The sequence below is a fragment of the Neopelma chrysocephalum genome, unplaced genomic scaffold (genome assembly GCF_003984885.1).
Source record: "Neopelma chrysocephalum unplaced genomic scaffold, ASM398488v2 Primary Assembly neopelma1_85, whole genome shotgun sequence".
NCBI lineage: Eukaryota > Metazoa > Chordata > Aves > Passeriformes > Pipridae > Neopelma > Neopelma chrysocephalum.
Genome location: NW_020897747.1, coordinates 2,856,766 through 2,871,654, shown reverse-complemented (window position 1 = coordinate 2,871,654; position 14,889 = coordinate 2,856,766). Strand labels below are relative to the sequence as shown.

Sequence of the window (14,889 nt, the reverse complement as noted above, 5' to 3'; positions counted from 1 at the left end):
CCCAAAAATTATAATAAACATTGGAAAATGTAATCTCCCTTCACTTCCACCCCCAACCCCTCCAAGTTAATATGTTTTAGAATTATGAACTTGATGTACGTTACTTGTTTAGCTTGTTTAGTAAACTTCAGCAGCTCTCTCTTCTAAATGTGTGTCTGGTCTCTCCTTGACAGAGTGTAAATCTTTGCATTCAGAGCATCCTTTGCCAGGGGAGCATCCTTGCCAAAGACATCTGATAGTTTTTGCATGAAGAACTGTCTCCTCTTGTTTGTTTTGAACATGGCTTCTTCAAGCTGCATTTGATGAATCTTGGTTCTTTATATTCAGAGAGACTACGGACTCTTCATATCCACCCTCCCTTTGTCACTTGTTTTCTTTTTTCTCCAAGTGAAAAAGTCAGTAGTTCAAAGGAATGTGATGACTTCTGTAATTGGAACATCCTTGTTGCTCTGCTGTAAACAGTCTCCAGCTCTAATCTCCCTTTCAGTAGGACACACAGGTTTCTAAGGGTACACAAACCACAGATTTATGCAGTAAGGTAACAGTATTCTCTATTCCAACACGACTTATTATTTTGACCCTTGCGGAGTGGTGATGTAATACTTTCATGAACTATCCTAAGGTGATCCTGAAATGTAGCTTACTTAGTTTTCAATTTAACTATGTAGAATTGTTCTGTGGTTCTTCAAAGGCTGATCTGATTCTCTGTGCCCTCCAGTAATTGCCTTTAGCAGCAATTCTTCCTCACTGTTCATCCTCTTTCAGGATCATAAATGTTGTACAACACCAGCATGCCATCACCGATGGTAAAACTCTCAATTCCATGAGTGATAATGTTTAAAGTGGAGCACACTGGTGTCCTAAAAATTCAGTGTTCCCCATCTAGAAATAAAGTCCAGATAAGAGATAAACAGTGTATGTGTTGCCTTTTTTTTTTTTTTTGGTAGCAAAATTCTGTATATATTCAGGTTTTAAATAACAAGATCTAGAGCATAAACTGATGATGAAAAGACCAGAATAAATTAAAAAAAATAATTTACTGTTCATTATTTTAATTGTCCTATAACTAAAAAACTATGCATTTTTCTGGCTTTTCCTTACTTAACAAAAAATGATTGGTTGAAATATGTTTGAAAATAACATATAGCTATGTGTTTGGTGGCTTTGTAGAATGATCTATAAAATGTTATAAAATCTAAATATTCAAATACTTCTTTTGATAAAGTGCTTTATAGTGTATTTTCCACTTGAAAAACAAGGCAGAATGGCATTGGCAAAGGGCAAATTTTTACTTCTGAGATTTAATACAATGTATATTGTCACTTAATTTATTATGTTATTTGCTTTGATATAAGCTTAGTCTGGTTCAAATACAGTATAGTTTTTCTCCAGAGGTAACATACAGTGCGTGTTGTGCTACAAGTTTTAGACCTCAGTGATAAGTCATCTAAAAATGTGATGCACTGCGCTTTTCTTTCCATTTTTGACTCATACAATCTGTTTTCTGAGAAGGGCGCAGAAATGGGTTGTTATTATTTGAGCTAATCTAATGCTTTCAAATTGACTGACATCCCATGTTGTCAATTTATTCCTTGAGCATCTGTTAAACATAAAAGTCTATACCATATTTTATCAGAATGAGCAATCCTGACATCTGTAATTAAGCCTCCCCTGTTTCTGCTTTGTTGGCTTTAACGTTCCTGTCTAACAGATTGTACAAATTGCGCATTTGTTTACAAAACAGGTCCAGATTGTTCTCTGAACGTCCCTTCCACGGAGTCTTACTGGATTCTCCCAAACGTGAAGCCATTCAGCCCTTCCGTGGGCCGCGCTTCCCACAAGGCCGTCTTACATGGGAAGTTTATGTGGGTGATTGGTGGATACACTTTTAACTACAGTTCCTTCCAAATGGTGTTGAAGTAAGTGATTTCTCCTTTGTCACATCCTTTCTGATGTGGCTCAGGGAAAACAGATCTTACCAGGGAGGCAGCTTCTGTAATTTAATGGAAAGATTTATATGTTTTTAGATTTTTTATTAATGGTCTTATTTTCTGCTTGTAGTTTTCTTATGATTACAGAAAATGAAAATATGGGTAACATCAAACTGTATGTGATACTAATGTGTAATTTCTTCAGTTTTGTGAAAAACTGCCAAACCAACTGTCTGTGGTGGTAGAACAGTGAGAGAAATCCATGTGCTGATATTTTCAAACAGTACATCTTGAATGTTATCTGCATTATTCAAGTTAATTTATGATTATAGGAGACTTGTATTTAGTGCATGCACTTGGTTGGTGACATGCCAGTCGGGTTAGGCAGGTCAACTGTATTTCACTTCTTTATATTTATGACAGTTTGCACGTATGTATGTCTGACTCCCTTTTGAAAATAAAGTTGAAGCAGCTGTAAATATTGTGTAGCTGATTTGGATGGTAACTGTGTTTTTTATGCATCTGATATTGGTGGGCTTAGCAGCCCAGTGTCATAGCTTTCTTATAAATCTGGTGATTTTTATTACACTCCCAGTTTGAGACTGTTGATGGGTCCCTTAAAGAGCTACTCATGTTTTGCTTGATGAACATGTGGTACACTATCACAAGTTAGTGCGCTGTTAAAAGTGATCATGTTACTGCTGCAAACAAACTACCATGTCAGAGAAACAGTGACTGATCGAGTCTGCCGAACAGAAGTTAGTTTGAACATACAAACCCCTCTATTTCTCTGCAGGTGCAAAATGTTTACTCTTCTATTTCTCTTCTAGCTACAATTTGGAAAGCAGTATATGGAATGTAGTACCTGTATCCAAAGGGCCACTCCAGAGATACGGGCACACACTTGCTTTGTATCAGGTATGGACTCTTCAGCATTCTATATAATGGATTTCTTTGTGTGTTCTGTCAGTGATCTTAAAATGACTCCCCATGAATGTAGATTTTTGAGGACAATTTAATTTCTAGTCCATGAATATTTTGTGTTAGTGTCTTCTTCAGTACTTAGATGTATTGCACTTTTTTTGGACAGAGGTTGTGCAATAGATCTAAGTTACTTATCTGACCATGATCCTCAGAGCTAAACTGCCAGTAAAAAGCAGGTGTGTGTGTGTGTGTGTGTGTGTGATATAATTAGAATTTTGGGCAATGCTCTTGCTGACCAGCCACCATCCCCAGAGGCTGAGCCAAGTGCTGGTAACAGGGTCCTTTGGCAGCCCCAAGATGTGGCAAGGGATGACCTGGGTCTGGGGACTCTTTGGTCAGGAGCACAAGGAGACAGGACTGGAGAGAAAGCTACAACATATGCCTGAGGTATCCATCAGGGAGACAAGCTACAGATGATGACAAACTTGTTAACTGTGACAGAGAACTACAGAATTTGTATCACAAACTTTCATTTGTTTGCATAAGACACCCCCAGCAGGGAAGGACAAAAAGGATTGTATCAGGTCAGACCAGAATGTTCATCTCACCTGGTAACATGTCTTGAACAATGGGTAGCAGCAAATGCCTAGGGAAGAATATAAGGAAAAATGACAGGAACGTATAGAAGCTTCCTCAGAATACTGTCCTAGTTTGCAGCTGGGATTTCCTAAAATAAGGTAGTATTTTAGTGAAAAAAATATGAATAAGTTTATTTTTTTTCTAAATGTTTGGACCATATATTTATTTTAGCATTGATATCATGCAGTGCCTAAGAATTCCAGTGTATTTTTTCAAGAAATACCACCTTTTGAGTACTGATACTAGATGGTTTAATTTTGATAATCCCCACTTTTTAATCTCCATTTTATTTTCTCTGTACTATTCATGATTTTCTGTAAGTTCATCACATCCTCTCTATCATTTCTTTTTCAAACTGATAATTTCTTGTATTTTTAATAATTGTCTATAAGGAAGATATTTCACGCCTTGGATAACATTGTGTCATTGCCTCTACCTCTTTTAATTCTGTTATATCCCTTGTGAGATAGGGGAAATCAGTCTTTAGTGTATTCTTACCTCAGAGATTGACATCATTGAATTAGTTAATTTGTTCTATTAATTCTTTAGGGTATTTTAGCTTTTTGAAAATCTGCTATTGGCTTTGAACTGGTATTTTCAGAGAACTGTCAGTTATAACCTCAAGATCTCATTCCAGTCAATTCAAACCCCATCCCTGACCCATCCCCTATAAAGACTTAAAATTGCTTTTTCACATATACATATTTTCATGCTTATGTACATGAACATTAATTTACCTTTTTTTTTTGTTCTTGTATTGCACATTCAGTATTAGGAGATTCTTCTGCAATTCCTTGCTTTTGACCATTGCCTCAGCTATTTTGAGTAACATAGTATTGTCAAAAAGCATTGCCATTTTTCCTCTCATACCTCTGCCAACTTGTTTTTCAGTATATTGAACAAATAAATCCCAGTTGTAGATCTCTGTGAGACACCACTAACGACCTTTATTCATTTAATAAGTAACTGCTTTTTCCCCCCCAAACTTTATTGACTTATTTAGCTGGTGTTATCTGCCTTGCTTGTCCCAGGGCATCTTAGTTTCTTTAGGGCATGAGGAATGTTATGAAGCATCCATTGGAAATTTTAGATAAATGTGTCAAGTGGACCTTTGATTCCTTCAGGAAAAGCCAATTATTTGCAAGATATAGCTTCCCTTTTCAGAAGTTCATAGCATTTTCCTCAATTTGCTTGCTTTATTCACTGAATTCTGGCCTTTCTGCCTCTTCCTTATCAGTCTTCTGGTACGGACACATTTTTAAGCAGAAATTTACATGCTGCAGACAGGGTTTTGCTGTTTTTTCTTAAATTCCTTCAGAACTGATCCTAGTGACTTTTTTTGCCATTTTTTTCCCCCACTACTTTAACCTTGTGTTTTTAATTTTTGCTGTGGAAATACCTGTGAAGTCTGCCATGAAGGACTCACATGGAAAAGTTAACCTCACCTTATTGCTATGGCTTTATCTTCTCAGAATACTCCTTCAGACTGTCTGTTGGCACCACGAAGTATCTAGTTGGCTGTATTGCTAATGCATTTGAAAAATGATATATTAGTACTTTAGATATAAATTTTGCAGGTAGCTATTAAGCTGTTTCATGGCTTGCCTTTATGTGTGTCTGTTTTAGTCTGCTGGAGTTTTGAACCTTTATTTTGAAAAGCCTTTATTTCTTCTAAGTCTCCATTATCCTTCTGCTAAGTTGAGCTTTATTTTGTTATTTGTAATGGGAAGTTTTGTGGGTTTTTCTTTAAATAGGAAGCATTCATGTGATCTGAGCAGATGTCCTTGAAATGTCTTCATATTGGCACTAAAGATTTTACCCTTTGAGTTGTACATTTTAGTTTCTTTTTATGTTTGGGTCTTCCTTTTGTATAGTGCTTTCTGTGAAGTCAAGCAGAATAGAAGGCATGGGTGGATATTTTGTTTTGTTTTCCTGGTATCTGTTGTTCTGCCAGAGATGTTGAATCTGTACATGGCATGTTTAATATTGTAGAGGTGTTTTTGGTAGCAATATGAACTAAATTTTGTGGATGCCCCAACATCAACTCAAAAATTGTTTTTCTTCTCATTAGTTCCCTGATTCATTACTAATGTATTATCCATTCTTTGAAAGCTCAGATCTTTCTGACTGGTATCTTTGGTTATCACAGTTCTTGTGGAATGTGGACCTTTTAGTTGGGAAACATGCGATTAATGTATCATTTAGCAGATCAGAAGAAAGGCTTAAAATATCATTTCACCTTTTTATTGGACGGTGCTATTATTTTCTTGAGACATTCCAGACTAAAGAGTAACCATTTTAAAAATACTTTTACCAGAAAATATTAAATATAATTGACCTATGTTAATTCAGAAATCTCTTTGGATCTCAGTGAGGAAATGCAACTCTTGTTAATAATAATGAAAGCTACAAGCAAGTGTGAAGATGATGTTGCTTGTTGTTGAAGACATGTTAATTAGCAATCAGTATTCACTAATAAAGAACTTATGTGAAATAATTAACTCATCTGCTGACTTTAGTGATTATGTCAAATGTCAAAAATTACATGGCCAAAAGAAGCTGACCATGCAAGTAGAAGAAATATATCCTCCTGCAATAAGTTCTTAAATTAGCTTACTAGGATAAACTTTTGATGTTTTTCCTTTTAGATCTTCAGTCTCTTGAAAAAACAGTTTACAATGAAGAGTAGTAGAACATAATACCTGGAGATGGCAGCTTTGAGCTGTGTTTTGAGCTGCATGTTAGTAATTGTGTAACATTTCCTTTACGGTTGAGAGGAAAAAAATATCCACAGAGAAGAAATTAGATTAAGTTTTTGACTTGAGCTCCTGAGATTTCTAAGCCTAGTGCTAGACTAGAGTGAGAGTGCAGAGCTAGCATTGCCTGATTGTGGTATAAGGTAAAAACTGAAACCATGTGATTGACTCTGTGGAGAATGAAATAAGTTACTGTGCCTATTTCCCTCAGAAAGCTTCTTTAGTTAAAACTGAAGTACCTTTCTTCTTTATTCTGAAGAAAAAAGATCAGAAGACTTCCACTGATGTATAGTTATTAATAAGTGACTAAGACTTTTTATGCATTTGTAGAGGAGAGAGTATAAAAGTGCTCTTGCTTTGAGACCAGTGTCTCTTTAGTCTGGTTATTGGAAAGGTACTATTTATCTGTTAGCAATTGGTTCTACTGTATCTCAGAAGTTGTAAATAGGTCCAGGCATCTTGATACTGAAAATATCAACATACTTTGAAATAATTTATGTAAGATATAGGATTAAAAGATACTGAAGGAAATGACTTGTGAGGTTTTTGAAGTAGGCACATACAGCTTTGCTAAACAGTGACTAGGTAGGGAGTTACAGAGTAAATTGCAAAATCCCTGGAATCAAGTAGAAAGGGAGTTCCCTACAAGGTGTATATATGGTCACTGCTGGGAATTTACTCAGTAGTGAGTTTGTGGTTTTATCACAGAATTTGGTCTCATAATTAAACTGTTCCTAATAGCCCCGAGACAGCGGAAGGATGGCTGGACACTGAGATTTGTTTCCTTTGAGACTGGCAATAGAAATGAAGCAGACAGGCTGATGCAGTAGTAATAATAAGGATATTTTACAGTATACAGACCATTTTACATGTAGTTGAATTAAATTAAACTCATGGAGTGTTATGAATGTTACTCCCACTTTTAAAACTTTCTTTAAAAAGGGTTATTATTTTGATTCCTTTTCCAAATAATTGGTATTGATGTTGAGTCTACATATCTTGTGATATTTTTTATTAATCTTATCAAAAGCTAGCATTAACAAAGCAAAAAAGAGCAAAAACTTTTCCTACTTTAATATGAGCGAGATAAAATCTTTCACCAACTGTTTTATTGTTATTCTTTTAATGCCTATTTTTGTTGGCTATTGTAGTATAATTTGAGCAGAACTAGGAATGTAAAAGTATTTTCTGCCTGTTTTATTAGTAGGTATTTGTACCATCGATTTACCTAGTTATATTGTTTCAGTACTTTTAATTACATCTTACGCACAACTTGCTTTCTAATTCTGATTTGCAGAGCTCAAAAGTATGAGAAATAGGTAAGATGAGCTGTCATACACTTTTTGCATGTAGTCTGGATAAAAGCCTATTCACTGTTCCCTTCAATTAACTGGACCTAATTCATCAAGTGATTGGTTCTTTATGTAGAAGTGCAATATTTTTCATTTGTTGTTTCAAGATTTTATTCCAGTTGGTTTGAAAGTGAAGTCCAAGTATCGTCAGCTTAATTAATACCTTTAACTATATCCAGCAACCATGTAGAAAACTGCAAATAATGAAGAAATAACGTGGCAGCACTCTCGATTAAGCTAACCTGCTGGCATACAAATTGCTGCAGTATGTACTGTCTTGAACTTGAATTTGGTCCTGCTGGGAACTTAGGTTATAATATGCTTCTCATGTAACTTATTCAGGTTCTTATTCAGCGAGGATATAGTTTCACAATAAGCTAAGAATAATAAATCAGGCTGTAGGAGGAAGAGTTAAGTGAAGACTGTACTCTAGTCTGTCAGTCCTGATATAATGGGAAGATTATTGGATTGAGTAGAAATGTAATTAATCTTTTTCTTTTGATATAATGCATAAAATGTTCTTGATATTCTTACCATATTCGAGGAGCTAACAGTTTGGGGAAAGGCAGAGGTATTAGGCAGTCCTAACCAGGTGATATATGTTGAATGAAGAAAAGAGGATTGTGATGGATGAATTATTGCCAGATGACATTTTTTGTGACTTATATTTTGCTTGGAAAAAACAATTGAGACATTTCTTAATGATGTAAAGATTTGACTAAACTTTTAGAAATTCCAGGTGAAAGTATAGAGAACAAGTTCTGATGAATTTTAGAGTCCTGTTAATTTGTATAAAGTTAGTTTCTATACTAATGCATGGGTACAGTCTACGGGAGAAAAAAGATTGATAATCTTGTTTCAAGAAAATAGAGAATGACTGTTCATGTGGTTTGTGAGTAGCATTTCTTTGGCCAAGTCCTCAAGAACAGGTTGGTTTTATATAAGAATTATGGAAGAAACGTAATTTCCGTGTAGCCATGATACAGTTAAGAAATACAAAATGAAAATTATGTGGTTATTTTAACGTGATTGACTTGCTTCCAATTCATTAGAAATGGATTATAAATTACTCTTTTGTTGCATTTTCTTTATACTTTTTTTTTTTCCAGTGGTAACTACCAGATAAGGTTCTTTTGGAATGCAGGCAGAATTTGCATAACAGTGTGTCATTCCCAGGTACAGTCAGAGCAGTTGATAAGTATTGTTCTTTTAAGAAAAGTGAAAAATTGTGAAGTCTAAGTAATAAAAATATAAGAAGTTTTAGAAGTCTTGAATTACTGCATTTATATGGAATATAAAATCAATATTAACACTGAAATATGGTGTAGGGAAGACAAGCTCTCCAAGGTCAAAGGAAATAATGATTTTGGCTGTCTGTTCAGGCTTCAGCATGAAGGATATAGAAGACTTACTGTGGTCTGCTGGATAGTCTGTTGTCTGGGACAGATGAGTGGGTGCTCTTACTTGCTCTTTTGGTGATCTTTTTGACTATCCTCTTTACACTGTTTCATTTTTTTCTCACTGTAAAATAAGAAAAAAATCTCTGTCAAGGGTTTTGAAGACTTGTTAAAACTATTATGCAAAAGCTGAGTGATAGTGTCTGGGCACGATTTTTTCAGCAATTGCAAGTACATGGCCTTAGAAGTCAGGAACATGAAACAGCTGCAACAAAACATACTGGATCACAGGTCATTTTTGCAAATTTTTATATTTTTACCTCTATTAAAAATAAATATCCATTTATCTATTTTGTGGAAATTCTGGGAGTTACTTTTTCAGTTTTTATGAAATTATAAATGTAAAAAGTGCCATATTAATTGTTACTCATTTAAAGGGGGATTTATTTTTGGATTTGAAAGATCTATTAATTTACAGAAATTAGTGCTTTCATGTAGAGCCTCAATTTCTTCATTACTGTAACTAAGGAGAAATGCACATTGTGAGATTTTTTTTCTCTCCTGGGCTTCTAAAAGAGTTTTGCCCTCAAATTATGGAGTTCAGGCTGCTAAGCTGTTTACCATTTGTTTACCAGAACTCTGTAATTTTTCCTGTGTCATCTGTTTGGTCGCACTAAGTAAGAAACTTTTCAAGGTGGGGTTTTGTGTTTTTGGGTTTTTTTTTTTGTTTGCTTGGTTGGTGGGTTTGATTTGTTTTTTTTGTTTTGGGGGTTTTTGTTTAGGGTTTTTTTGTGTGTGTGTGTGCTTTTTTTTTTTTTTTAGAAGGAAACTATTTTTACTTTTATAATTTGGATATTTTTCATGATCATCGAATGGCTTATTTGGGAAGAGGCTCTCTAGAGGTTGGTCTGTATTAGAAATTTGTTTTTCATAAACTCACAAGGATTAGTTGAGGTTGGAAGGAACCTCTGGAGACCATCTTAACCAACCTCTCTGCTCAGAGCAGGGTCAACTACAGCAGGTTGTTCCAGACATATGCCAGTTGGGTTTTGAATATCTCCAAGGACATTCAATTCCACAGGATCTCAGAGCAAGCGGTTCCAGTCTTGACTATCCTCACTGAAAAAAAGAGAAATGTTTATTCTTCCATGTAAATTGAATTTCTTGTAATTCAAATTGTGCCCATCACCTCTGGTCAGTTAACTGGAAAACACTCTGAAGAGGCTGTCTTCCTCTTTTTTACCCTCTCCCACCAGGCATTTAAATTTATTTGAATTATTTGGTTATTTGACAAAGAAGATAATGGTATCAATAAGATGAAGAAGTTAGGAGGAATTTCACTGCTGTAAATTGTATTGATTCCTCCAGCAGGGATTCAAATTATGACAGTTTACTTTTCCACCTGTATTTCAGTTATTCTCTTGGTCTTTGGCTGGTCAAAATGTGTATGTCAATCATTACCCTGTAAGAAAAATACTAGATCAAATGAATATTTTCTTCTCTTGAGAAATGTGATTTAACTATTTTGTTGAAATCCTACCTTTTATCTTATCATTCCTGCCTTCAGCTGCCATCCTCTCTGCCCACAATGCACAGTCAAATATTTACAGATCATATACCTTTGTCATCTTTCTTTATCACTATGGTTCATCAAAAGTTTCCACTGAAGTAGTTTACTTGGGGGAAAAACATGATTTGAGAAAATGGGAACATTTATTGGAAAGTTTCGGTTGCATTGAAGCTAAAAGGAGCTACACTGCTGGTTTTGTTGGCTTGCACCTGAACAGCTGCCAAGAAACCAACTGAAGTGATCTGTAGGTCAGAATGTCATGATTGAGGGAGCTGTCTGCCTGCTCAGTTTACAGGAAGAAATTTGTCATTTTTGCTGGAATTCCCTGCTGAGCAGGAACTCTCAAGTGTAATTTTATATACTTTGATTTACATATGGTAAAATTTATATGAGATTTTAATTTTAAACCCACATTGTCTTTAAAGGTTTCTGTCATTTCTTAGATAATTTTATTAATGTGAAGTAATATGTCTAAAATGACCAAGGTTCATTTATTGAGTAAATGCTAAACTTTACTATCTGCTACTGTGATTGAAGGTGTTGCTTCTGACACGTGGTGTCAAAAATTTAAAATATGAATGTGTTGGAGGCCTTGTATCTTCTTGGTGCTTATCTGCCTAATGTTTTGTTATCTCTTCCTTGGCCAAATCTACCTTTTGACCTTTTCTCTCCTCCAGGCTGAGGAGTACAATTTTTAAGATCTTTCATCTGGGCCAGATTCTTCATACTTCTCCCGCACTAATTTCACGAAGACTTTCAATTCTATTTTTGATGTTGCTTTTATTTTACTTTGCAGTCCTGTTGTGGTATGGTAATTTAATATAAACAAGAATCTACTATGCTTAATTAATTTAAAGGTCATGAGTGTTTGTGTACTAGCACTCTTTAAAATCTGTATCTTGTGTATTGTGTCTTCCCAAAAACCTCATCTTTATTGTATACCTTGATTTATTCCTAGTTTTTATGTAATTTATAAAGATAGTATAAGTTTATAAGGGAATTTCTTTTCTATCACAATCTTTAGGCCGCTTAGGACCATTTGCACTTGTATCCTTTCTACAATTCCTTCTTGATTACGCTTTCCAAATAAAGACCTCTCTTTATGTGCATGTGATATTGGGTGTTGTCCTGCCTATGCTTGTAACATTTTTTAATTTTACTTCTGTATTTCTTGTACTGACTTCAATCCCTCAGCCTATTTTTTCGTGTTCAGCTGATCATCACTAACTTTCAAAGTGTTTTTCCGCAGCATTGGGAGCTTCTTAATTTCATAAATAGCCTTTAGCAAAGCTTAGTTAAGTGTTTATGTGGTTGATAAAGCAGTTGTCTCTTTCTCTGTGAATATTGCTGTGTATGGGACCTGCTGTCTGACTTTCAAAGATTCTCCTCACAAAACTGTTCTTTTATATGAACTTTGAATCATTTAAGAAGAACTGTGAGGAGGAGTTTCTTATTGTCAGCAGTCTGAGTAATTGTTTCAAAGTTTATGCAGCTCTTTAGGTTGCCTTTTTTTTTTTTTGTAAGTGTCTTTCCTCAGTGTCAGAAATATTTTTTTTTTCAAATACTATTATACAGTACCAGGAACTCCTTAATTAGCTCCCTCTTTTGGCTGTAGTTAGTTATCTCCACTTAAAAATAAGTAGTCTGTTATTTTAGTAATGCTGATTTGACTTTTGAGATCTATGTGGTAGTGTAATGAATGAGCCATAGAGGATCCTTTCAAGAAGAATATTTGTTCAAACCATTCCTTTGGATCAGTGCACAATCTCCTTCAGCTTTTGTAGGTCTTTGCCAAGCTCTTTGAAATGTTTTATCTCAGAGGAAAGGAATGGGTTCAGATATATATCTTTTTAATCCTACTACAAATTCCTACTGAAGGATGTGAACATCTTTTGTTCAAACACCACCAGTCCAAACTAATTGTTAGCACAGAGTATCCCTGCATAGGAATGATTTAAATTCCAAATGGAGAAATGTGAAATGTTCATCTGCCTCAAATAAAAAAAAAAAAAAGTTCAAAATCTTGCAGAAATTTCAAGTGCACTCTTGACAGTCAGACTGTTTGGTCAGTCATTTGCTAACTAATCTTTCTGAGTTATGAGGAAGCTTTTCTTACTGTTCTGGACTCTGTTACTTACCATCAACCACAGGCATATGGAACAACATTATAACCCTCTCAAGCCTTTGTTTTGCTGGACTAAATAAACTGTCATTCTACTGATACCTATATTTGACATGCCTGCCTGTTCATTAACAGTCAAGAGTTCATCTTTCTTGATGTGCGTGATGATAATAATATGCAGTTTATATTTCTTTTTAGATCCTATCATCAGTTACTTGTACCATAAGTCTGAAATTTCTACATGATTGATACAAAATTCTAAGGTAGTTTCTTTATCTTTCAACCTCTTTATCTGAGGCTCATTATTTCATCCCAAGCCAAATGTGCTAAACCTAGAGCTTCCTTTTTTTTAAAAAAAATTTTTTTTTAATTTAAACCTGGTAAGACTGAATTTAATGTAAACCCCAGAGCATTATATGGTAGTATGCAGAAGACAACTGCCAACTGTGCAAACACCATGCAAATGGGATTTGGTTCTGATATGTCCTAGCAAAGACTAAGGATCATTCTAGGACCTGAGGCAGGGTTTTTTTCTGCACATTATAAACTCTCCTTGAGCAAGTCTGTGAAGCCAATAAGCTAGAATTTGTTCTGTGACTTTGGATACCTTGGTGTGCAACTCTAGATGAAGTGACATTTAGTAGGATTTGCTTTCAGTCAATATTTAAGTAAATCATTCATTACTTATCAGAACAGATGGCATTGCTGTTTGAACTACGTGGTTCATGATGGCTGGAAAATCTGTTTTGCATCCCTTAAAAAGAACCCAGAGTAACTCCCCTATGGGATTTGATTTTAGCAAATGTGTTCAAGAGGAGTGCCAACTGCATCCGGGGCTGCATCAAAAGCAACCTGACCAGCAGGTTGAGGGATGTGATTCTACCCCTCTACTCCTCTCTTGTGAGACCCACCTGGAGCACTGTGTCCAGCTCTGGGGCCCCCAACATAAGAAGCACGTGATCCTGTTGGAGTGAATCCGAGGGCCACTGAGGGGATCAGAGGTCCGGAGCACCTCTCCAAGAGGACAGGCTGAGAGAGTTTGGGCTGTTGGCTTGGAGAAGAGAAGGCTCTGGGGAAACCTTATAGCACCTTCCTCTACCTAAAACGGCTCCAAGGAAGCTGGAGAGGGAACTTTGACAGGGGCATGGAGTAACAGGACAAGGGGGAATAGCTTCAAACTGTCTGAGGGCAGGTTTTGTTTAGATATTAGTAAGAAATTCTTCCCTGTGAGGGTGGTGAGGCCCTGGCACAGGTTGCCCAGAGAAGCTGTGGATGCCCCATCCCTGGAAGTGTTCAAGGCCAGGTGGGATGGGCCTTGTGGAAGATGTCCCTGCCCATGGCAGAGAGGTTGTAATGAGGTGATCTTTAAGGCCCCTTGCAACCCAGACCATTCTATGATTCCATACACACATTCTCCCTTTTCTTTGGGTTCTGGTGACTTTGAGTTTTCTCAGGACTTAAGTTATTTTGCTGTTGAGAGAGAACGTGCTAATGGAAATCCCCATAGACAGAGTGTGTGGAAAATCACATTTTAATTCTGTGAATGGTTCCTTAAGAAAACAATATAATAACCTTTCTGTTTAGCTTTTTTCAAAATAGAGTGCTGCAATATGAATTAGAAGAGCCATGTAATAAAGGTTTTCTGATTGAAGTAATCTGTTTGAGATTCATTTTGGTGTCATTTTCATGGCTGGGTTTATTTTTCAGAGAAATAGACTCCTTATCATTGTTGGCTTAGTTTAAATATCATTGTTTGGGATTAGTGTCTGATATTGAGCTGGTTAATGTAAGATTAAATGTGAAGATTTAAATCAGATAGCTCAGTTATGAAATATTGTACAGCACAGGCATATGCAGTTCAGATGTTATCTTTCTGTAATCCATTATGTGCTTTCTCCTCTCTCCCTTCCCATTTTTACAGGAAGACATCTACATGTATGGAGGCAAAATTGAAACAAATAATGGCAATGTTACTGATGAACTGTGGATTTTCAACATACACAGTCAAACATGGAGCTCCAGAACTCCTGCAGTACTTGTACATGGCCAGCAATATGCTGTGGAAGGTCATTCAGCACACATAGTAGAGCTGGACAGCAGAGATGTGGTTATGATTATAATTTTTGGATATTCTTCCATATATGGTTACACAAGCATTGTACAAGAATACTACATCAGTAAGTCAAATAATGTTTTAT

At 35.8% G+C, this 14,889-nt stretch overlaps 1 protein-coding gene across 6 annotated transcripts in view; it reads left to right on the top strand.

Annotated features, from left to right (window-relative positions):
- Positions 1 to 14,889, top strand: part of ATRNL1 (attractin like 1) — a 531,556-nt gene that overhangs the window by 110,999 nt on the left and 405,668 nt on the right. For all 6 annotated transcript variants that reach the window (XM_027692113.1, XM_027692108.1, XM_027692107.1 and 3 more), the window contains 3 exons: positions 1,745 to 1,919; positions 2,762 to 2,849; positions 14,613 to 14,868. In XM_027692113.1, coding sequence (XP_027547914.1) covers positions 1,745 to 1,919; positions 2,762 to 2,849; positions 14,613 to 14,868 — 519 coding nt within the window. The remainder of the gene's footprint in view (positions 1 to 1,744; positions 1,920 to 2,761; positions 2,850 to 14,612; positions 14,869 to 14,889) is intronic.